The sequence below is a fragment of the Microcaecilia unicolor genome, chromosome 8 (genome assembly GCF_901765095.1).
Source record: "Microcaecilia unicolor chromosome 8, aMicUni1.1, whole genome shotgun sequence".
NCBI lineage: Eukaryota > Metazoa > Chordata > Amphibia > Gymnophiona > Siphonopidae > Microcaecilia > Microcaecilia unicolor.
This window is the reverse complement of record NC_044038.1, coordinates 246,220,112-246,245,877: the sequence shown is the minus strand read 5'-3', so window position 1 is coordinate 246,245,877 and position 25,766 is coordinate 246,220,112. Positions and strand designations below refer to the sequence as shown.

Here is a 25,766-nt window from a genome sequence, read left to right as displayed (position 1 = left end):
CTGGGCTCTGATTGGTCCTGGAGTTCAAATCCAGCCAGGAGTTTACTGGATTTTTCCCAGTCTCAGATAGGGAGTACAGAGGGTAAACATCTCTGCCCTGAGGCCCTGTTCAAGACCTGTGTGAGCAGTTATTTTCCTGAAACTCCCCAGGTGCTACCCAGGTAGTGACAAAGTGTTTAGATAGTTTTAATATTGATCCTTATTCAGTTACCTGTTATTGCTTGTTGTTTTCCCACATGTTTTATATCGCCCACTGTTCTATTTTTGTGATAATAAATCTATTAGTTTATAAGTTCTGATGTCTTAGACTGACTAAGGATCCTGTTGGTTTGTGTTTTGGGTCTGTCAATGCTTTCTAAGAACTGTGTCTCCCTGGGAGTTTGGCCCCAGTGTCCTAGAAATCATCAGGGAATAACTCGAGAATTGGAGACTAGCCCAGAGGCAAGCCGGGACCTAGTCGGTAGGAGGAGAATGCAGTGTAGAGCACGTGCACAGGTGCAGACGGGCCTGAGCAGTGCTGGGGATGGGCCTTCTCGGTGGTTGACGGTTAACCCCAGGTTGTGCTAGGCATTTTGTGACGGCTACTAACCGTGGGTTGTTGTTTTTTTGTTTTTTTTTAATTATTAGCTAATGGAAGGATATTGCAAAGTAATCTGAAATTATCCATAGTGGAGCTTTGGGACATAAAGCCACATTGATCAGAATTAATAATATGGGGTAAAACTTTAGGTAATCTAATGGCAATTATTTTGGCATAAATGTTACTATCCAGGTTAATTAAGGAAATAAGTCTATAGTTTGACACAAAATTGGGATCCTCCCAGGCTTTGGAAAAACTATTATTTGTGCTTCTGTAAAGATACCATCTACAAATTGGTTTAATTTAATCTGATTGAAAAAGGTATGAAGAAGGGGCGATAAAGCAGCCAAAAAATATTAGTAAAATTCTGCATAGGCCATCTGGTCCGGGAGTCTTATATGTTGGAAAAGAGTTTATGGCTGTCATCATTCATCTAGAGATCTGTTTTTCCAGATGTTTTATTTTATTTTTTTTATATAGAAATGCAATGATATCATCATTGGAAGCTGTAAGTTAAGATGAATATAATTTTTGATAAAAATTTGAGATCATTTTCAGAAGTTATTACCTTATTATCTAGTGGATTGATTAGAGAGGTAACATTCATTTTACATTTTTTTCCCTTTTAAGTATTGAGCTAAGAGTGATCAGCTTTGTTTTGTTCAAAATAGCAGTTAACTCCCAACGTTATTTGTTGATGAGAAGCAAGTTTACTAAAAATATTGTTGTATTCTTCTCTCAAGTTAGAAATTGAAGTGTTTGGGGTCTTATTTGGGATTCCAAAGTTTTTAAAGTTGTATTTTGATCTTTTAAACGTTTTGCTGAGAAACCCATAATAAGTCCACGTATATATTCCTTAAAGGCATCCCACCAGATGTATAATTCAGTATCACGAGGAAGATTAAATTTGCAAAAGTCAGAAATACCAGTAGTAATATATTATTCCTGTTCACTGACAAGTTTTCCTTTAAATCTCCATATTCTATGTTTTGATGAGTAATTAGGCGATATAAAATTTAGGAAAGGAGCATGATCAGAAATACTAGTTAGTAGAATATTAGCTTCAATGACACAAGAGATTAAAGAATTTGAAATTTTAAAAAAAATCTATTCTTGAGTGCGATTTGTGTGGAATAGAATAAAAAGTGAAATCATTTAGTATTGGATGAAGGAACCTCCAAATGTTAGTAGATTCTTCATAATATTTAAGAGTAAATCTCTGCTTTTGGAGGTTGTGGCTGGAGTTGAGATTTTCTATTAAAGGATTTAACCTTAAGTTAAAATCTCCTCCTAAAATAATAGGCAAATGAGAATAGATTGTTAACGGTTCCGCTAACTTAGGGCCCTGTTAGCATGTTCTAGTGTTGTTAGTGTGTGCTAATGATTAGCATGCACTAAACGCTAAAGTTGCCCTAGACACATTTGGGCTAAAAATGCTACTTCACCTTAGTAAACAGGGCCCTTAGTAAAGAAATTCACATCTTCACAATTTGGAGCATAAAAAGAATTGTGTAGTACCAGTAGTAACCGTCATACTAGATTTCCTACCTGTATCATCAGAGGTAGAGGAAATAATCTTTAATGGTAAGGAGGACTTATAAAATATTGTTCCATTTATTTTTTCCTAAAGTAGGCGAGGCACTGCTCAAAGTATATTTGGGATGTTTTAGCAAATGAATATCTTTTGCATTAAGATGGGTCTACTGCAATAGCAAGAAATCAGGAGAGAGTCTATTAGTGTAAACCCAAAATTTTGATCTTTTAAAAGGATTATTTAAACCTTTAAGAGAAAATATTTTTATGACATTAGTCATATGAGTAAACAGATTATATTGTTGAAGGGAGTGACAAGTATGACAAAATAATTATAGTGTGATAATATCTTCTGCTTATTATTAATAACACATAACAGATGACCTTATTCAAAGGTAACCTTAATGGCAGCTCACCTCACTTAACAGAAGTAGGCATAATCAGGGAGCCTAAAGCCTCCATTGCCCCGGGTATAAAAAAAATTATATTGTGAGCCCTCTACGGACAGATAAAATACTTGTATATATTGTGTACAGTGCTGCATACATCTTAATAGCACTATAGTAATACTAAATAAGGGCCCTGTTTACTAAGCCGTGCTATAGTCACGGGGAGATATGATAGAGGTCTATAAAATAATGAGTGGAGTTGAACGGGTAGATGTGAAGCGTCTGTTCACGCGTTCCAAAAATACTAGGACTAGGGAGCATGCGATGAAGCTATAATGTAGTAAATTTAAAACGAATCGGAGAAATTTTTTCTTCACTCAACGTGTATTTAAACTCTGGAATTCGTTGCCAGAGAATGTGGTAAAGGCGGTTAGCTTAGCGGAGTTTTAAAAAGTTAGGACGACTTCCTAAAGGAAAAGTCCATAGACTGTTATTAAATGGACTTGGGGAAAATCCACTATTTCTGGGATAAGCAGTATAAAATGTTTTGTACTTTTTTGGGATCTTGCCGGGTATTTCTGACCTGGATTGGCCACTGTTGGAAACAGGATACTGGGCTCGATGGACCTTTGGTCTTTCCTAGTATGGCAATACTTATGTACCTAAAGGAATATAATGGGTGTCTGTATCATTAGCACACGCTAAAAAGTTTGCGTGCCTACAGTGTGGCTTAGTAAACGGGACCCTAATTTAGGTAGTACTTCGCTATGTGCTTAGCATTTAGAGATCATAAACCTAAAGTTCATAAATAAATGAAAGTCTAGTTATCAAATTAACACTGAAGATTCAAAGACTCGGATAATATATGTGGCTTTGTCTTAATAGCCGATCTGAGTATTAATATGGTTGCAGTGTAGAACTTTATTTATTTATTGCATTTGTACCACACATTTTCCCACCTATTTGCAGGCTCAATGTGGCTTACATAATACCGTCAAAGGCATTTGCCCAGTCGGTTTGATAACTAATACAGGCTGTATAGAGATGGAATGAGGTGTATATGGAGGATCGGAAGGGATGTAGATTGCGTGGTGTCCGGTACGATCATTAGTCATGTTATGTTCCTGGGTGAAGAGGTTTACGTGGGGTCATTGGGGTAGGCCTTTTTGAAGAGGTTGGTTTTTAGTGATTTCCTGAAGTTCAGGTGGTCATGGATTGTTTTCACTGCTTTTGGGAGGCCATTCCATAGTTGTGCGCTTATGTAGGAGAAGTCGGATGTGTGAGTTGTTTTGTATTTCAGTCCTTTGCAATTTGGGTAGTGTAGGTTTAGGTATGATCTTGATGGTCCGGCTCTTTCTTATTGGTAGATCTATAAGGTCTATCATGTATCCTGGGACTATGCCATATATAATTTTATGGACTAAAGTGCAGATTTTTGAAGATGGTTTTTATTTATTTATTTGTTGTACTTGTATCCCACATTTTCCCACCTATTTGCAGGCTCAATGTGGCTTACAATGTTCCGTTATGGCGTTCGCCCTACCAGAGTAAAAGATAACAATTGCAGTTACATAGAGAACATGGATGACATAATAGAATTAAGCAAACAGATATAGGAAGAGAACAATTCAGAATATAAGGTAAAGTGGTGATGAGTTACATTTACAGTTATTGATCGTTGTGGTATGCCTTGTTGAAGAGAGAGGTCTTCAGAGATATACGAAAGTTAGTTCATAAATTGTTTTTAGGTTGTGGCAATGCATTCCACAACTGCGTACTCATGTAGGAAAAGCTAGACGCATGTGTTAATCTGTATTTTAGTCTTTTACAGTTGGGGAAGTGAAGATTAAGGAATGTGCGGGATGATCTTTTAGCATTCCTGGGTGGTAAGTCGACCAGGTCTAACATGTAGGCCGGGGCATCTCCATGAATAATTTTATGAACTAGAGTGCAGACTTTGAACGCGATACGTTCTTTGATTGGGAGCCAGTGCAGCTTTTCTTGAAGGGATTTTGCACTTTCGAATTGTGTTTTGCTGAATATCAATCTGGCTGCTACATTTTGGGTGGTCTGGAGTTCTTTTGTGAGTTGTTCTTTGCATCCCGCGTAGATTCCGTTGCAATAGTCTACATGACTTAGGACCATTGATTGTATTAGGTTTCGAAAGGTTTCTCTTGGGAAGAAAAGTTTTAGTCGTTTGAGCTTCCACATTGAATAGAATATTTTCTTTATTACAGAGTTTACCTGGCTCTCGAGAGTAAGGTTGCGGTCAAGTGTGATGCCGAGTATTTTCAAGCTGTCTGAGGTAGGGAGGGTGTGTCCTGGGGTATTTATGGTTGTGGGTTTGTACTTGTTGTGTTGGGAGGATAGGAAGAGGCAGTGTGTTTTTTCAGTGTTCAGTTTCAGTTGGAATGAGTTTGCCCAGGAGTCCATGATGATCAGGCCATCATTGATTTTATTGGTTATTTCTGTCAAGTCATGTCTGAAGGAGATGTAGATTGTAACATCGTCTGCGTAAATGAATGAGATAAGGACTTTGCCAGTGGAATCATCATCATGTTGAAGAGTATTGGTGATAATGGTGATCCTTGAGGTACTCCGTAGACAGCTTTCCACGGTGGTGATATGTTTGAATTTGTGTTTACTTGATAAGTTCTGATAAGAAATAAAGCAGCAGATGTGCTGAGAGAGATTGTCGGTAAATTAAGTCTTTCAAGAACCCACTGATGCCACATATGAGTGGTCCTCCATTACAGAATATCCAGGTGTTCTAAATAATCATGGAGAGCTGTAGGGTCTTCAAAAGATTTAGTAGAATTATTTATGGTAGCCTTTCATTGTGGCTGGAAAGAAGAGACCATATTTGGCGCTAATTCTTTTAAGCAATGGTCTCATGGAAAGAAATTGTTTTCTTCAGTATTTTTGTGCAGATCCACCATTCCTTTTTAAGGGTGCTTTGGTTTTTTTCATTTGAAGGATTTGAAATTCATGCTGATAGCAAAGCAATTTAACTACAATCGGACGTGGCTTAGTGCTACCTTGAATGACATAAGGTGGCGTCTGGTGTGCTCACTCACATTCCAAGGGAGCAGTTGGTGGGATCCTTTAACATAAAAAAATTCCAACATCCGCACCCTCTGCTTTCTCTGGTAGACGCAGGATTTTAATGTTATTTCGGTGAGATCTGTTGTTTAGATCTTCAGTGTCTCTTTTAGGGTGTGTAACTGTTTGCATACACATGGAATTTCAAGAAGCTGTTTGTCGTGTGCCTTTAAGCAGTTTCCCACAACGGTGGTAGCTGATGAGTCTGATAAAACTTGCTGCTGAAGACTGAGCAGTTCTTTTAAATCGGAAAGTAGGTCTGCATTTGTTTAGTCTTTTACCTGTAAAAGTTCCTGAAATATCATCGACAGGGGCCTTGCAAGGTGAAAGCGGATTCTGTTTAGATCTCTTTATTCCTTGATTAGGAGAATGATCTACTTTGGAAGGTTTTTGTGAAGCCATAGTGAAGTAAAAGTCTCCAAATAAAGATGAAGGAATGCTCTCCAATTGTATGATCTCTCTATATAAAACGCACCTCCAACGTTCTGAAGCCTCCACAAGTCCCAACGTTCTAAATGCATGGTGGTGAAACTCAGAATTCGCCCATGAGTGTTGGCCCCGCCCCCCACGTCAAACGTCAAGACGTCGAGGGCGGACCAATGACGCTCAATCAATCGCATCACGAACCCGTTACTAAGCGACGGAACATGACATAAGACACATCGCGGAACAATGAAAACCAGCAGCACACAGTTGCTACGCGACGTCAACAGCAACACTAAAAGGACCATATAGATCTCTGCTCTCCACACAAACAACGGACACGGAGGGCATAGGAGGGAAGGAAAAAAACCAGCACATACACACACACTCTCACTCTTAACTGGCTATAATGAGCAACTGACCTACCACTATCACAGGGACTGCTAGCACCTCTCTCTCTCTCTCTCTCTCTCTCTCTTTCTCACACACACACACACATACGCACGGGACACAGAGGGGATGGAAGACAAGGAACGAATCGTTGGGTATGGAGGGGGCGGCAGGGGAGATAAGGAAAGAAATGCCTCAAATGTTTGTGCTGTGCCTACCCTTTCACACTCTCTTTCACACACATGCACACACACACACTTACACTGTCTGTATCTCACACACACACGCACCCACACACATATACACACTCTCTCACACAGACACACAAACACGCCTCAAATGGTTCAGCTGTCCTATGTAAAATTTCACTGCTGTCTCTTCATTTTCACCCTGCCTGTGCACACTCTCTTTCACACAGAGACACACACACACACTTTCTCTGTGTCACACACACACAGATACACATACATATACACACTCTCACTCTCTCTATATAGCCCTGCTAGCGCCCGTTTCATTTGTTTACGAAACGGGCCTTTTTTACTAGTAAAGCAATATGTTGCAGAGGTGAGTGGAGCAAAAGCTCTAAGTAACCATCTTGGTCAAGGCTCGAGAGTGACCCCCCCTGGTCCAACGATACTTCTCACATAAAGAATTATGCAACGAAAAGGCCGAATCAGCTGGCAATAATAAAACTGTAGGGCATATGAAACTTTAAACTGGGTTTCAAGATGATTTATGCTGGTGACAGCAAAAAAATATCTGAACTTTGGCATCTATCTTGGTTTTGTTTGATGCATCTCTTTCTCACTCTCTGGTCTCATCTGTTCTTATATTTCTCTTTGGTGTCTTCCTTCTTTTTCTTTTCAGTTTCAGAGCTCTCTTTCTCAGTTCATCTCGTCACCAGTGGCTATTTGAATACTTTTCTATCTCTCTTACGTGATACTGTATGCTTTTCCTGTCATTCCTGCTCTTTTTCCCCATTCCTTTCTCTCTGTCCTCATGAGCTCTTTCTCCCACTTCACAACTCCCTCCATTTTATTTCCCTGTTTCTCCTGAGATGCTCATTATTTTTCACTCTCCGATCCCACTCCCCTGAGGCCTAGCATCCCCTTTAAAAAGGGGTTAGATAGATTCCTAAAGGACAAGTCCATAGACCGCTATTAAATGGACTTGGAAAAATTCCGCATTTTTAGGTATAACTTGTCTGGAATGTTTTTACGTTTGGGGAGCGTGCCAGGTGCCCTTGACCTGGATTGGCCACTGTCGGTGACAGGATGCTGGGCTAGATGGACCTTTGGTCTTTCCCAGTATGGCACTACTTATGTACTTATGTACTTATTGTCTTAAATTAAGGGGTCCCGAGCCCCCCCCCAAGAAGGCTTAAATGACCTTAATCTGACTCCATCTCTGAATAGCCCTAGAACTGGGGCAATCAGGGGGTTGTGAAGTTCTAAGAGGAGTTGCCACTGAAAGAGACGTTAGATCTAAGAGACCCGCATTAGTCCGCCTCTCAGCACTGGCAAGGAACAGATACCAGCCTTATGACAAACTGGATTTAGGTTACAAGTTATATAATGCAGCGAGTGATAGCCTGATACAGCAGAAGCATTTATACTTACAGCCTTTCATCATTAAGTTAAGCCCACAAATCATCATTTCGAATAAGGATTTTATTTGTACATCAGACTTTAATCAGGTACATTCAGCAGACAGATTCTGGGTACAACCGGACAGAGCTTCGCCGTCTGACAGAAGCTTTGGAGAAGACTCTCAAACTAAGCCAAAATCTGCCATCTTTTATACTCTATCCTCTCCATAGAAGTGAATGGTGAGAAACCTAGCTCCTAATATTTCGCAATTTCTGAGATCATACTTTCCCATGCGATCTGCTATCTGATGTACCCACCTCCTTCCGTTCTCAGCTACTGCTAATTATCAACATGTTTTGGGAAGCGTTGAGATAACAGTTTCACATCTTCCGGCTGCAATACTTTTCATACCTTTCTCATGAACTCTGTATTACCTCTGTATCATTGTATACCAAAACTAATAAGCTCCATTTTATTCATCTGATCTTTCATTACAGATGCTATATTTGATTTAAAAATTGTACCAATTTGTGTCAGAAGTCATTATTCAGACCTGCTTTTTGCAGATTCTCAAATATTAAATCATTTACTTGTTGTTTGGCCTAGTCAGTACTTTTTCAGTTGTTTTTAGGCTGCATAGCTTTGGCCATCACTATTCCAGTGGTAGCCTTAAAGCTAGGCCATATATTAACATTCCCCTCTTCACCCTATCCCATAGGGTGACACCAGGGTTAACGTACCTTGGTACCATCCGTTCCAGAAGGTATTCTATGAGGCCATCAAATTATCTGAGTCTTAAGATCAACTGGTACAATTTGTTTAGTTTTCGGTTGAGACTTACTCAAACCTGTAGCGAGAAATGTTTTTATGAATGGGACTAATCCATGAGCTCATTTACAAAATCCCATGAAATATAGGTATGCGGGTAATAGCAATTTCAGGTGGATCATACTAATAAACACTTTCAGGTCTTTCTATGGCTTCTATTGTATCTGTAGCATAGTGCATGGGGAGATAATCCAATGTATCTGTCTCAGTGGTCCTTGGAAGGAATAATGGTTTTGATTAAGCATTGTTATGGGCTCAACAAATAGTACTCAGATTGCAGGCTGTTTAAGGTTGTAGGTATTCAGAATCCTTAAACAGGTCGGGATTCCTGGACCTTACTAGTACTCATCATTGGTATCCAATCATGAGCACTAATAAGTGGATAGCAAGTATGAGGTTGCCTCATACAGCAAAAATGGTCAATCCTAGGAAAATTTATATTAACCAAGGTCATGCATGGATCTTGACATATGCATAATGACCTGGAAGTATGGGAAGCATTGTATATATCCGTTACCCCTCTTGGAGCTTAGTCAGACCTACAGAAAGACATGCAGCTCAAGTAAGCCTACACCAAAGTTAAACAATTGCATAACAGGTTGATACTAACAGAGTTTACATCTTCATTATGATATCTTAGCCAGTATTAGGGTTTGATGTTACCCTTGTATCTGAACAATATCAACTTCAATTTAAATTACATAAACAGAAATGACGGGGAAACTCGTGGAAAAACAATTAGAACAATTAAAGGAAATAATAGGAAAATAAAAATAAAACCTTTTCAATATCTAGACAGGACTGCTGCTAAACTGAAAATAAAACATAATATGAATCTATAATGTCCATAAACAGCAACAGTAGTTCTCAAATTAAGTATCAGTTCAAAAGTTTCTTTCATCGAACATGGTCGAGGCGGTGGAAGCGTTGAAGAATCTGGACGGAGTTCTGGAAGATCCAACAGGGCTGGGTTTTCAGGCTGGCTTGCTGAAGGAAGTGGCCGGTCTTGAGATGGTTAGACTGGTAACATCTGGTTCTATGGCTGAGTAAACACGTATATCTTTCACATGTGGTCCAGTAGTTTGCAAGGTGTAAAGATTATTGCCACAACCTTGGGGGATCTAACATCATTTGGACCTTAAAGACGTACTTATGGTGTACAAATTGGGATCTTTCCATGTCTTTATTCTACCATCAACTTAAAATTAAATAAAAAAAATTGGAATTGGGATTTGGAATTGGGATTTGCATAATATATCCCCACTTCTGGCTTGCATAATGTTCGAGACAGATTGGTAATTTTTAGAAAGACATGATCAAATAACAATGGTAAAGTATATGGAACAAAAGAGAAAAACAATTAGAATTTAGAGATGATGGTAAATGTTCAACTATTGATGTATGGAGGGCAATGCATCGCAATCTATCGCCAATAGATATGGAATCTTCACCTACGATGACTACCATTCACCAAGGGTTGAGCCCTCAGCTGCAGGAGGCCAGCAGGACTTATAAGTTAGATGATTCAGAAAGAAGGGTAGATTAGCAAATAGTCATAGTCAAAGTTGCAGACCAATGTGCAGAAATTTAAAACTCATAACTAGTCCAGGTATTGGAAGTATCTTGTGGAATCACGGTCGCTGTCTGTTGTAATAGAGAGCTCATACATAAAGTGCCATGTATGTTCTGGAAAAGATGAGCAGCATGCAAAAATATTTAATATAGCAGAATATTTAAGAGCATAACCAAGAAGGTCTAAATTAAGGACATCATTTGGACAAAAGAAAATTCTCATTGGAGAAGTTGGTGCTCTTTCTTCTTGTCAGAGGTCAGTTGCAGCAGAAGTACTAAACTGGAATAGAGGCGGTAGATCAGGAATTGGATTTGCAGTCTTCAGTCAACCTACAGTACTGATTAAATAGAGATGACATACGAGTAATGCCTAGTATTTAAATCTTAGTACAGGATCATTAGAAAGAAAAAATCAAAGAATGCATTGTTAGTTCCTTGGTGCACCAGTATGTGGAGTATAGACTCAATATATAATATCACAAATTACAAGTAGAAAACAAGTTTTCTCTGAAGAGTTGATGGTGCTGGCACAGGAAGTCAGCAGAGTCTGAGGAAACACTGTGGTCAGAGTCTGCTCTTAGGAAAATACAACAGCCTTTAATATGATATTTAGAGAGATAGAGAAAAGCCAATATCAGAAAAGAAAGATGTAAAAACTATATATTTCTATGAGGCCTCCTCACGTGACCTTTACAAGGTTTAAATAGATCAAATGAGAAGGACAGTTACCTATAGTCCTCTGTAACAGTTCAGAGCCAATTTGGAAATTGAAAATTATATTAAATTTTAAACTGATCCTTTCTATGCTTTCACAATTTGGGCCCTAAATTATGACAGCATATCAAGATTCACCTTCAGAGGGATAGCTAAAATAAGCTTATATATTCCCAGGAATCAATTTACAATTTAAAGTATATTTTAAATACAGAGGAGGAGCCAATTTATAAGCAGGAGACACGTAGGAGCATTTCTTAAAACATTTTAGTAAAATTCAAGGATATAATAATAATTTTTATTAATGCAATAAATGCATAAATTGACCCTTAGGGTATGTTCATATGGACCAGTATGATAAATGGAACAGCTTGTAAGCCTACATTGTAAATTGAATTCTAAACAAAGTCACAAGGATAACACAGAATCACAGAAAAACCCATCCAGTCATTAAAAATCTGAAACACGTAATGAATTTCTTTATCATATATTGTAAAGATGAACTTTAGAGAAAATAAGAACTACAAGGGTTAATCTCTATCATTCGGTCTTAAGGAAATCATGAAATAACGGTGCTTCCTGTGTCTAATTTGAGTTTACTGCTCACTGCAAGCATTGGATATAATGGTGACTGAAAATAGGTCTATACCTATACCTGACACCAAAGTGGGGGGGGTCAGGCAAAAACTGTAAGTTGAAATTTTTATATTAATACGTCATGCTGGTGTAATTAGTCTTCATAGAATTAATACTGCAGGAGAGGAAACATAACTTTAAAATAATAGCAAACTGAATTTCTTTAGTTCTGATTTACCAGTTAGTTATGTTATGCAAGGGTTAATCTTTAAACCCTATTGAGAACCAGAAATGCTGGAACTCTGTCTTAAAACCATAAATCTTTAAGAGGCAGGGAAGGAAGTTTGAAAATTGTAGATAAGACGTGAAAAGAAAAAATTAAAATACTTAATACATTCTTACGGAACACATCCCCAATAAAGAGCCAGGAAGTGAACATCAGCACTAGTTATTTTAAACAACGTCACAAATAAACAGTGTTTTTGATGGCATATAATATAGAACCTTTCATAGTAAATATCTGAAATAATTATGCAATTTTCAAAGAACACATACACGGACGCACACCTATAAAATTAAAACTAAAAAGTGCTTGTATTTCTAGTGAAAGCAATTTACCAGAAGTCAAAAACAATCAGGTATGTACCATCGCGTTATAAATCAAACAAACATTGCTTAAATGAAATAATATACAATCCTGGAAAAAAACACTCCTTTGAGATTTACTACCACTGCAGTTGATAGGCAATCTCGCAGAGTAACCTTAAAGCACTAATTTAAAACTAAAGAAATGATTCCTTAATAACTAGCTGGTTTAATATATGCTATAGGAAAATGAACTAGATTAGCAATATATATATATTGATTAGATCTAGAACCTAGTACAAGGTCAGTGGTTCACAAGGCAGCTTCAGGGATAGCAAGGAGATCTAAAAATGATAATGTGCTAACAGTTTACAAAAACATGCAATGATTATCCTAATAGTAAAACATGCAGAGACATAACACAATCATACTCATGCATCTGTTAATGTGCTCCAACAAAGGGATCCAAAATAAAAATTACTAATTGGCGGAAAGCTCAATGCTTTTGCCGCAGGTTAAATAAACAGACAATTGAAAGTCACAAAGGTGAAAGGAGAGTTTAAGAAAATAGTACAAAAATAAATGGTGTCAGCTATTATGTATCTATACTACTCTAATAAAAGAAAACTGTTCCCCAGGGTAGGCTTCTACAATTAGGATTCTGCTCTACTAGCTGCCAAGATGCAGCTCCATTGGCCATGATTCGCTCCAATGGTAGAACCCTCAAAGGAGGGGAGACTACTACCCCTGAAAGTGTTCAGGAAGCTGCGAAATTAGTTCCCTGAACTCGGAGAACAGACACCCTATGGATTTTCGCTGGTTAGGAAGATTCTGCTCTATTCAAATGAAGATTCTGCTCAATTCAACTACCCTCCATAGGATATTTTAATATACACCTAACAATTTTGAATGAAGAGTCTGCTCAATTCAACTGAAGATTCCGCTCTATTCATCAAACCGAAATACACGTAATAATTTAGAATTGCCCGAGTCAACCTGTATACAATCTCAACCAATGCCTTAGGCGTCCCTTTATTGTCACAGCGATCATGTATACAAGTAACCCCAATATGGGCAATAATGCCGAATCCGCAGGCCACTCCGAAAATGGAATGGAATTCTGCTCAAAATCTACTAATTAAGATACTGTCATCCATTGAAGGATTAGTGACCCTCCAATAGGTGTAAGCCCCAGGCATCAGTATCGTCAATGGTTATAGCGTGACACTGGTAAAAGAAATAATAATAAAAAATTAGAAAAGGAAAAACAGAGAAATAAAATAAAAAGATATATGGTATGTTCCTAGAAAGAATCCCTGAAACCTATTCCAGAGATAGCAAGTAAAAAAAAATAAAAAAAAAAGAAATAAAACACATGTAAGCTCTTCGGGGAAGGTACTACCATAAAAAAGTCATTAGTTGGAACACATTAGTCAGAACAAAAAATGTGAAAAATTACACGTTCATCATTCGCTAGACAATATGTTTTCCACTCAATAAACCACGAGAAGGAAACTCAAGAGCATTAAAGAGGACACAAGAAATTGAGCAAGGACGGGGCAAATAATAAAAATAAATTCATCCATACAGTTATACCTGTAGTACCACAGGAAAGTAATTTATATGTAAAGATAAAGTGGAGAAATAAAAAAAAAGTTGTGTAGCAATGACCATAAAATTAAAACACAAAACTTGAGCACAAGCATAAAAGTCTGAAAAATATCTGACATGCAGAATATGGGGAAGTGGGTGGGACTTAGAGATTGATGGACAGGCATTGCGGACCATTAATCAAGCAGCTTTATATTCTCCCTAGTACCGGGGAGTAAAGGAATGAGCAATAAACAAACAAAATAAACATATAGAGTATACATTAAAAAAAGAAAGGAAACAGACTGTGGGGATAACCATATATGTTACTGAAACACCGATTTCAACAAAAGGCAAGAAAGGCATTGTAACATGTGTAGTCCAGAGCTGTACCCCTAGAATAAATGAAATAAAGGAAAATACATATTAAATGCTTTTGGGGCGGGTACCAGATAGATTGGAAGTAGCATCTAAACAGGAAAATATAATAAATTGTGAAACAGGACACCAGAATCGTGGTGCAAATATCACAAGTTAATAGCCATAAATATGACAAATTAATAAACCCGAATGCGATGGCAGGAAACTTCTGTGCCTAAACAGGTGAAAGGGAAAAAACAAATTAAAACATGTGATGCTTACACCAAAAATGATACGACATGAAACATACATGCTAGTCAGTGACTATGTGTCTAAATGATGACAAACAGGACAGCTGCAGCATTAGAAGGAAAGAGAAGGTTGGGTTATAAAGAACCAACAGGAAATAACTGGAGATGTGAAGCAACGCTGTATTATCATGGCACGCAGCCATCATCTTCTCAAACGGCAATGTCATTACTACCGGACTAAGGCTTCCTAGACGATTACGACAGGATTTATGTGCTAAGAAGCATTGTAATGTAATCACAGGAAACCATACTAGGACAAAGAAGGAGAAAGCTGGTTTTTTTTTTTTTTTTTTTTTTTTTTTTAGAGGGGAAAGTCAAGTAATGTATGTTTGAAGGAAAGATACTCTTTTAAAACTTTGTAAGCACATGGTGTAGCACAATAAGGTCTATCAAGCTGTCACTTGCAGCACAAAAATAAAGAAACCTGTCTCGGGGTTAAAATCATGGCTCAGAAACAGAATGAGAAAGCCTTTGTTTAAAGGAGATGGAATGAAATAGAGAGCAACACCCAAAAGTCAAAGCAGTATGAGCAGTGAATATTGGGGAGTGGGAGATAACGTCCTAATAAAATGACACAAAAGAGGAGAAAAAAGTATGCCCTAATAAAAGGAGAATGCAGAGTAAGACTAAGATACAGTGAAAGCCAAGAAATACATCCGTACATTCTTACATGCTCAGAAGTGCACTTACAACGGACTTGGCAGCATGAGGCATGAAAAGATAAGTCATTTTACAATTATGGTGCCTGCTTAAGGAACCAATTTTGAGGGGAAACCGGAGTTGAAAGATATCTGTGTAAAAGACTGTTGTACCACTTCAGCATAGAACAGGGACAAAAACGAACGGAAAAGGGGGAGAGAAAAAAAAAATCACTTTCTTGAGCTTTTAAAAGTGAACTGTAGAGCCTCTTCTGCCAAAGCAGTGCTGGACTGATAAGGCAGCTAAAGTGGGCAAGCTTCCCAGACTCTCATGTCCTTGAGATAGTGAACTACAGCACTTGTTAGGGAAAACCTTTAAAAGCTACAGAAAGAAATGGCAGTTACGGAAGCCTGGATAAGGATATTAAAAAATGTGAGAAAAAGGGGTTTAGAACTTACACCTCTTCGAGCGAATTTAAATAGATTTACAAAGGCAGAATCGAAGCCCAAGAGGGAGTATATATCAAATATGACAGTTACTAGTAATGTAATAAGCTTTGATCCGGAAAGAGAATCAAACCTCACACCACATGGGACTAAGAAGGAAAAAGAAAAGTTTTCTAGGAAATCAAAAAAATGATTTCTGGTTTGCACAAGAAGCCAAAAAGGTGTATGTAAGGTATCAAGTTACCCCAATTGGTACCGTGCGGGCCACAGCCTTATAAATTTTACACGGACCACAGACATATAGTGTAGGAGTCGGTAGAGCATCAGAGAGGAGGGCAGGGAGGATTATTGTGGCAGAAAAAGGGGGACAAGAACAAAATGTTGTAGAGGAAGGGATTCAGATTGGACTTAAGGAAAGAAAAATGGCTATGAGGGTGGGGTAAGAGCACAGGACTGAGCAGCTGTGAAAAAGAGCAATCAATTGAACTACGCAGTAAATAATAAAGATTTTGACAGGTGGAAATGAGAAATAAGAAAAGCAGAGACGGAACAGGATAGTTCACGCAAAAATACAATTCAGACAGAGTGCAAAGACACACACAAAGATGCAAAAGGAAAAAGAACGGAATAAGAGATACTACGCAGTTATTCATGCTGCACTATGAAAAAGAGCCGAGAAAAGTGTGGACAAGAAGGGGGGCTGCGGGCTGAGTGGTTAGAGAGAAAGCATAGTTCAGAAGACTGAAGGAACTGATTAGATAAGAGGAAAACAGCAGTTGGACGACGGTAAGCAGCTACAAAGCTGAACACCGTAATTACTGTTTTTAGCTACAAAAAGAAAGAGAGTTGTAGGAAGTCCAACAGAAAAAGTGAGGAAGAATATTAAAAGGGACAGTCTCGAGACATTGAAAAAACAAAATCTCGTGGATAGCAGTTTCAGCACAAGATCTAGTGTAAGTGGAAGGCAATAGCAGATGTGAAAAGGTGGGGGCTGTCTGTCAGTTTTGAAGAGTGATTATAAGAACAGAGAAACCAGAAGGATTTTAAGGGAGAGAGCAATTTGAAAGCGTGCTGTTCTCCTAGAATAAAGGGACTTCCCCCGATACGGGAACATACAGAAGAGAAAAAGAGCAGGATTAGACCCAGGGGACTAATAGAAAGAGGATTTGAAAAGGAGGGATTCAGACAGAACACAGGGTGGGATTGGAAGCAGAAAATGCGCAATCTCTAAGGATTGTTAAGCGAGAATTGCTAGCATAAAGACCAATCCAAAGATTTTGAACATTGAAATAAACATACAGCAAACCCCAAATCGCAGTCGCCTGGATTCGTAGTTATGCACCAATCACACAACAAGCACAGTCTTGCGCACATCACGCAAATCAAAGAGATGGACAGGATGGGAGAAAGAAAAAGGGGGTGAGAAAGAACAGAACAGAATATTGAAAGACAGTGATGGGGCAAGAAAAGGCAAGAAAAGGACAGCAATCAATTGGAAGATAAAACAACAGAATTTTAGTCAAGAGCTAGAATCAATCCCCACTTTGACAAAAATTCGCATGGCGTGTTTAAATCGAACGCTGGGTCACCAATGTCTTAAATTAAGGGGTCCCGAGCCCCCCCCAAGAAGGCTTAAATGACCTTAATCTGACTCCATCTCTGAATAGCCCTAGAACTGGGGCAATCAGGGGGTTGTGAAGTTCTAAGAGGAGTTGCCACTGAAAGAGACGTTAGATCTAAGAGACCCGCATTAGTCCGCCTCTCAGCACTGGCAAGGAACAGATACCAGCCTTATGACAAACTGGATTTAGGTTACAAGTTATATAATGCAGCGAGTGATAGCCTGATACAGCAGAAGCATTTATACTTACAGCCTTTCATCATTAAGTTAAGCCCACAAATCATCATTTCGAATAAGGATTTTATTTGTACATCAGACTTTAATCAGGTACATTCAGCAGACAGATTCTGGGTACAACCGGACAGAGCTTCGCCGTCTGACAGAAGCTTTGGAGAAGACTCTCAAACTAAGCCAAAATCTGCCATCTTTTATACTCTATCCTCTCCATAGAAGTGAATGGTGAGAAACCTAGCTCCTAATATTTCGCAATTTCTGAGATCATACTTTCCCATGCGATCTGCTATCTGATGTACCCACCTCCTTCCGTTCTCAGCTACTGCTAATTATCAACATGTTTTGGGAAGCGTTGAGATAACAGTTTCACATCTTCCGGCTGCAATACTTTTCATACCTTTCTCATGAACTCTGTATTACCTCTGTATCATTGTATACCAAAACTAATAAGCTCCATTTTATTCATCTGATCTTTCATTACAGATGCTATATTTGATTTAAAAATTGTACCAATTTGTGTCAGAAGTCATTATTCAGACCTGCTTTTTGCAGATTCTCAAATATTAAATCATTTACTTGTTGTTTGGCCTAGTCAGTACTTTTTCAGTTGTTTTTAGGCTGCATAGCTTTGGCCATCACTATTCCAGTGGTAGCCTTAAAGCTAGGCCATATATTAACATTATGTACTTCTCCCTTCTGGTATCTCTGCCTCTTTCTCTTCTCTCGTTCTGGTCCAGCATCGCTACCTCTTCTCACTTCCCTCTGACCTAGTGCAGCACCTGTACCTATCTCTTCTCTCTCCTCCCCCTTCTGTGCAACCTTTAATTCTCTTTCCTCAAATCCCCTGTTGCGTCTTCTTCCTATTTGTTCTGGGGTCAGCATCGCAGAGAACAGTGAGATGCTTGTCTTTAAATTGTACACCTGTCTTTTAGATTGTAAGCTCCTTCAGCAGGGACTCTCCTTCCATGTTAAATTGTACAGCGCTGCGTAACCGTAGTAGCGCTTTAGAAATGTTAAGTAGTAGTAGTATGCTGTGAGTCTCACCTGGCCCCCCTCCATCTGATGTGCACTTCTTGTTGCCATGGGGGCAGGATTGGGCAGAGACTCGAAGCATGCTTGAGTGGAGGTTCTGCATCATGTCAGTCTTTTGTAATTCCAAACACACACTTCTAAACGCTGACAATATCTCTGTTTTTTGTAATGCCAACACAGAACAAGTTAGAAGAGGCAGCAAAGGGAGGTAAGGGGTGGAGCCAGGGGTAGTGGCAGGAGGGGGAGATGCTGCATCATTTCGGAAGCGATGGGTGGGGGTAATAGTATGCCCATGCTGAGCTTATGATACCTCTGTTCCCATTACTTAAATCCTGAAAGTTGCCAAGTAGGAAGAAGCTGGGGACAGGGTTCTGAAATCGGGGACATCCTGGTACTTTTAGGCTATTGGATTGTTGTAAAACATTTTTTGATTGGTGAAAGGAGGAAAAAGAAATTGTGCATGTTCACTGACCAGGAGTAACATAAACAGTTTTGGTATTTGGGCTCTGTGAATGGCAGCTAGTAAGTATAGCTTTGAAGTGTTACTCCTGGGGGGATTCTGTGCTTCTGAGTTCCCACCTCTGCAGAATTGCATCGGGTTTCTCCTCATTCCCCCTCCCCTGCAGAGATGGTGCAGCAAGAGGAGGAGGACCTGAACCGTTGCACATTGGGCCACATTCTCCTCCTCCTCTGCTGACCGTGACCTGACTGTTTAGGGCCTATTTAGTTTTTATTCTTTTATACCTTTTCCTTGTTTTTATTAATTTTCCCCCACTTTTTCTCTTTTACAGTCTCATCTCTTCTTCCAAGGGGTTCCTCTTTCCAGTATTCACTGCCTCTTGTTTGGTCCATCTCCTTCCCCTACCAAGTCCCTCTCTTTACATAAGAACATAAGAGTAGCCATACTGGGTCAGACCAGTGGTCCATCTAGCCCAGTATCCTGTTTCCAACAGTGGCCAAGCCAGGTCACAAGTACCTGGCAGAAACCCAAATCGTGGCAACACTCCATGCTACCAATCCCAGGGCAAGCAGTTGCTTCCCATGTCTGTCTCAAAAGCAGACTATGGACTTTTCCTCCAGGAATTTGTCCAAATCTTTTCTTAACATAGTAACATAGTGGATGACGACAGAAAAAGACCTGCACGGTCCATCCAGTCTGCCCAACAAGATAACTCGTATTTGCTACTTTTTGTGTATACCCTACTTTGATTTGTACCTGTGCTCTTCAGGGCACAGACCGTATAAGTCTGCCCAGCACTATCCCCGCCTCCCAACCACCAGTCCCGCCTCCCGATCTTGACTAAGCTCCTGAGGATCCATTCCTTCTGAACAGGATTCCTTTATGTTTATCCCACGCGTGTTTGAATTCTGTTACCGTTTTCATTTCCACCACCTCCCGCGGGAGGGCATTCCAAGCATCCACTACTCTCTCTGTGAAAAAATACTTCCTGACATTTTTCTTGAGTCTGCCCCCCTTCAATCTCATTTCATGTCCTCTCGTTCTACCATCTTCCCATCTCCGGAAAAGGTTCGTTTGCGGATGAATACCTTTCAAATATTTGAATGTCTGTATCATATCACCCCTGTTTCTCCTTTCCTCCAGAGTATACATGTTTAGTTCAGCAAGTCTCTCCTCATACGTCTTGTAACGCAAATCCCATATCATTCTCGTAGCTTTTCTTTGCACCGCTTCAATTCTTTTTACTTCCTTAACAAGATACGGCCTCCAAAACTGAACACAATACTCCAGGTGGGGCCTCACCAACGACTTATACAGGGGCATCAACATCTCCTTTCTTCTGCTGGTATCTAAACCCAGATACACTAACTACATTCTCTGGCAGAGTTCCAGAGCTTAACTATTCGTAGAGTGAAAAAATACTTCCTTCTATTTGTTTTAAAAGTATTTCCATTTAACTTGCTTGAGTGTCCCTTAATCTTTATACTTTTGGAACAAGTAAAAAATAGATTTACTTTTACTCGTTCTCCTCAATCGTATCTCCTCTCATCTGTCTCTTTCTAAGCTGAAGAGCCCTAACCTCTTTAGCCCTTCCTCATTTGAGAGAAGTTCCATCCCCTTTATCATTTTGGTCACTCTTCTTTGAACCTTTTCTATATCTGCTAGAACTGAACGCGGTACTCAAGGTGAAGTTGTACCTTGGAGCGATACAGAGGCTCAATAGTATTTTTGGTCTTATTCGCCATCCCTTTCCTAATTTGCTTTTTTTGGCCACTGCTGTACATTGAGCAGAAGATTTCAGGGTATTATCTACACAGACACCTAGATCTTTTTCTTGGTTGCTGCATTTAGCCTCCTGTTTCTCATGGCTTTGTTTATTGTTAGCTGCACAGTAGCAAAAAGAGCATAGAGACTGGAAGGAACAGGAAGGGATGCTGCTCTAAGTGTAGTATCACCTCCCTGTCGAGCCTTGTGCTCATATAAAGGTGAGTGTACAGATTCTTTGTGTTTTTTATTAACTGTGCTTACTTTATTCACTGACATTTAACCTTTGCTTGTTTCCAGTGACTCTGATCAGTGGTCTGATAATGCTGCTTCTGTTCTTCTCAGAGCTCCAGTACTACCTCACTAAAGAGGTAAGTGAGACAAATTCACTGATGGGGGAAATGGGACTTGATATACCGCCTTTCTGAGGTTTTTGCAATTACATTCAAAGATGTTGTCTTAGTGTGGCTATAGCAGGAAATGCCTTCAGTAAATATGTTCAGGGCAGTGGCTTTACTGTACACCGCCTTCAGTGAATTCCTACAAAAAGGCGGTAAATCCAAATAAATAAGTAAGGAGTTGCTGGAGGCATTGAGTTGAGATGCCTGAGGAAGTACAGCAGCCTGCTGAGGATGCATTGGATGAGACCCCAATAGGCACAGGTGCAAGCAATTGTGCTCTCGATACCTTGGGCAATAATCTTTCATATGATTCTACAAAAGCAGTAGACCTTTCCTTAAATGCAAGCCTCAAGAGACCCGGAATTGGCTACTCCAGGGATTTTTCCTTTGGCATTCATATTGCTGATGCAAAGAATGCTTTAATGACTACTAGAAATCCATTAAACAGGCAGAGAGGACTGACTATATTATACTAAACTAGGGTTGTCTAAGAAGAAACTGCAATCTTTGATAGGTTAGTAATAGAATAACAGAATGAAATTGTTATGCTTCCCAGACCCTGGTCACTCACATGCCTTACTGCTGTCTATCAAAAGTTGGGAAACAAATCCCTACTGGGAGGATAGGTAACTAAATGCTAAAATGAAAGTTTTCCAGCTGACTTTAAATTTTTCAAGGGAGGTGTCTAGCCATAGCTGAAGGAATTCCAAAGGATGGGGCCAGTAACATGAAATATGGTGCCCCAAGTGGTGTCATATCTGTCTGAAAGTAGGGATTATTAGGTATTTTTATTCAAATCAGTAGTTGCAAGTGGAAGACTTGGATGGTGAATCGTTTATATACCGTCCAACCAGTATTATTTTATACTAGTAAAAAAGCCCCGTTTCTGATGCAAATGAAACAGGGGCTAGCAAGGTTTTCTTCTGTGTGCATGTGGGAGTGTGTGTGTCCCTGCCCTCTGCCCTCTCTCCCTTCCCCTGTGCTGTCTGTCCCCTCTGCTCTCTCTCCCCTCCCCCCTCGGAGTCGAGTCCTTCAGTGTTGTTTCCTGCTGTGCTGTGTTTGTGTTACCGAGATAGTGAGGGCTTCTGCCCTCTCTCCCCTCCCCCCTCTGAATCCTTCACTGTTACAGAGAGAGCGATTTGATTTCGTGCTTTGCTGTGTTTTCCTTCACTGTTTGTGTTACAGAGAGAGCGAGGGCGGGGCAGACACTCATGGGGAAACAGGATATCTCTCCCCCTTCACACTTCCGGCTGGAGGCTTCATTTAGAACGTTGGTAGTGCCTTTTATATATAGAGATATGATCCCGTGGAGGATGGGTAGCCAATGTGCCATCTTAAGTAAAGGGGGTCAGTTGATCGAATGTGATAGCTGTATTTTGGATAAGTTGCAATTCATTACAGTAGTCAAGTGAGTGTCCTCATTGTTTTTCAGGTGTTCTATAGTTTGGTATTCTGGGACAGTAGACTTTACTTTCTCTTCATTATTAGCACTTCTTGGGCTAACCCTAACCTCATCTCTTTTTTTTTTTTTTTGTCCCCCTTAGGTACATCCTGAGTTGTTTGTTGATAAATCAAGAGGAGCTAAACTGAAGATCAACATCGATGTGGTCTTCCCTCATATGCCCTGTGCCTGTGAGTCCGCTCTCAGGATATATTTTATTGCTTAAAGTACGTGGGACAGTTCCACTAACAGTTTAGCAGCAATTACCGTATATTCTTGACTGCAAGTTGATCCCAGGCATAAGTCAAGGGCTGTTTTAGACATAATAGTAATCAAAAATTCTTTCACCCTTGCATAAGTTTCGGCTGCCCTCCAGCCCTCACCTAGGCCAGCACCTCTCTGTCCCTCCTTTGCCACCTCCGAGGTCCAAAATTGCTCCCTTCCTTCCGTCAGTTCATAGGATCAGTGTCAGAGGTAGCTGCAGCACTCTCTTTGATTTCTCCCGAGGGGGCAGGGTGAATCGGAGAGAGTGGTCCAGGCAGGCTGCAATCAGCCTAGGAAGATCGCTGCACTAAGTCCCTAGTGCTCAGAGCTTGGATATTGAGAGGTTAGTGTTGGCTTTTCTGGATTAGGAGTAGGGTGTTGTTTTGGCAGGTGCCTGAGGAATTGCGTTTGGAGACTTCTTTGAAACTTATTTTTTCATTGAATGGTTGACTGTTTGGTCTAGCAGTGGAGGTTCTCTTCTATCATTTTATGCTGTTCCTTTCTTATTTTAAAATTTTTATTGTAAACCTATTGGATTTTGTAAACTATTAAACTTGTCTGACAGAGTTTCTCTTGGCTAGATGGATTCCTGAAGAGATTCCTCTAGGAAATTGTACAGCTTTAAATGGAAGAGATTTGATCATTGGTGTGACAGAACGGCCATTGATACTTTGTTCTCCCATAGAAAAACTGCTTGAATACCTTCCACATCTCTATTAGGGGACACCTTAATGCAATTGGCGCTTATCATCATTATGTAGGTTTTAGGTTAGGTTAAGGTTTTATTTACTTATATCTAAGCTTAAATACATAGATTAAAAAGAAATCTAAAAACAGCTCAGTAAAGTATCCTAAATCAACCATTCATGTCAACTATAATAGTTTCTATCTGCTGTATTGTAGTTACATAGTAACATACATAGTAGATGACGGCAGAAAAAGACCTGTACAGTCCATCCAGTCTGCCCAACATGATAAATTCATATGTACTACTTTTTGTGTATACCTTACCTTGATTTATACCTGTCCTTTTCAGGGCACAGACCGTGTAAGTCTACCCAGCACTATCCCCACCTCCCGCCACCGGCTGTACCACCCAATCTCGGCTAAGCTCCTTAGGATCCATTCCTTCTGAACAGGATTCTTTTATGTTTATCCCACGCGTGTTTGAATTCTGTTACCGTTTTCATTTCCACCACCTTCCGCGGGAGGGCATTCCAAGCATCCACTACTCTCTCCGTGAAAAAATACTTCCTGACATTTTTCTTGAGTCTGCCCCCCTTCAATCTCATTTCATGTCCTCTCGTTCTACTGCCTTCGCACCTCCAGAAAAGGTTCGTTTGCGGATTAATACTTTTCAAATATTTGAACGTCTGTATCATATCACCCCTGTTTCTCCTTTCTTCCAGAGTATACATGTTCAGGTCATCAAGTCTCTGCTCATACGTCTTGTAACGCAAATCCCTTACCATTCTCGTAGCTTTTCTTTGCACCGCTTCAATTCTTTTTACATCCATCGCAAGGTACGCGCTCCAAAACTGAACACAATACTCTAGGTGGGGCCTCACCAACGACTTATATAGGGGCATCAACACCTCCTTTCTTCTGCTGGTCACACCTCTCTCTATACAGCCTAACAACCTTCTAGATACGGCCACCGCCTTGTCACACTGTTTCGTCGCCTTCAGATCCTCAGATACTATCACCCCAAGATCCCTCTCCACGTCCGTACCTATCAGATTCTCCCTGCCTAACACGTACGTCTCCCGAGGATTTCTATTCCCTAAGTGCGTCACTTTGCATAATTTTACCGTGTTCTATATCATGGCAACACTTCATATCCTTGTTCTTATCTTTTTCCCAGTCATACCTGTTGTCCCATATCTGTACAGCCTTTATTTTTTGATTTATATTGAGCTTGCTTCTGTTGAAGCTTCCTGTCAAGCTGGCTGCAGTGTGGTGGGATCTCAGTGCTGTACTTTCCCAAATGATGAAACCTCCATTTGAGTGTTTTAAAATTTTTTTTTAACATTTTTGGTGGTGGTGACTTCAGCTCACAGAGTAAGCGAGCACCCGGCTCTAGTAACTTCTCCAATGGAGTAGTTCTGTGCCCCATCCTAAATTCCTTCCCAAGGTAGCGTCAGAGTTCCACCTTAAATCAGTCAATAGTTCTGCCAATATTTTCTCCCGGACTTCATGGCCACAAAGGTGAAGGTGCACTGCACACTTTGGATTACAGGAGAGTCTTTGCCTTCTATCTGGAATGAACTAAAGCCAACAGAACGCCCACTTGGCTTTTTGTTTCTTTTGACCCTGCAAGGGTGGGGGCTTCCATTTACAAACATTCACTTTCCAGGTAGCTGGCATATTGCATTTTCTTCTCTTATGCCTACACAAGCAGAGCCTTGGAGGGTCACGTCATGGTTCACAATGTCAGAACTAAGGTTGGCATCTAGGTATTTGTAGGGCTGCAACATGGACTTGTGTTCACACGTTCACCTTACACTGTTGGCTAGAAGAGGACTTCCTGATGTGACAGTGGGTTTGACCAGAGTCTGCTGGAATTTGTGGATTATAATCCAGCTCTATCCCTCTGAGCCCATTTCTTTCAGTTCCAGGCTGCCTTGGGGTTGGGAGGGAAAGTGACATGAAAACATAAGTCTTTTTGCCACCAAAAAACAGATTGGGCCGATTGTGTTATTTCCCTGTTTTTCTGTTAAAGGCAGCCTGCAGCTGGGGAATCCCATGTATGAAGATTTCTGTAGCATGCTTGTCCTCTGGGTGATAGGTGCCCAGATGACCCAGTGCCCAGAAGCTTATAATCCCTGTAGTAAGTAGCTGGGGGCATAGTTACTCTGGTTTGTGACAGTGAACTAAAGGGTTTTATTTGAGGGTGACTGTTTCTTCCAGGGCTAGCTC

At 40.0% G+C, this 25,766-nt stretch overlaps 1 protein-coding gene across 2 annotated transcripts in view; it reads left to right on the top strand.

Annotated features, from left to right (window-relative positions):
* ERGIC3 (ERGIC and golgi 3) overlaps window positions 1-25,766 on the top strand; it is a 60,366-nt gene that overhangs the window by 4,501 nt on the left and 30,099 nt on the right. For both annotated transcript variants that reach the window (XM_030211391.1, XM_030211392.1), the window contains exons 2-3: window positions 21,042-21,112; window positions 22,687-22,774. In XM_030211391.1, coding sequence (XP_030067251.1) covers window positions 21,042-21,112; window positions 22,687-22,774 — 159 coding nt within the window. The remainder of the gene's footprint in view (window positions 1-21,041; window positions 21,113-22,686; window positions 22,775-25,766) is intronic.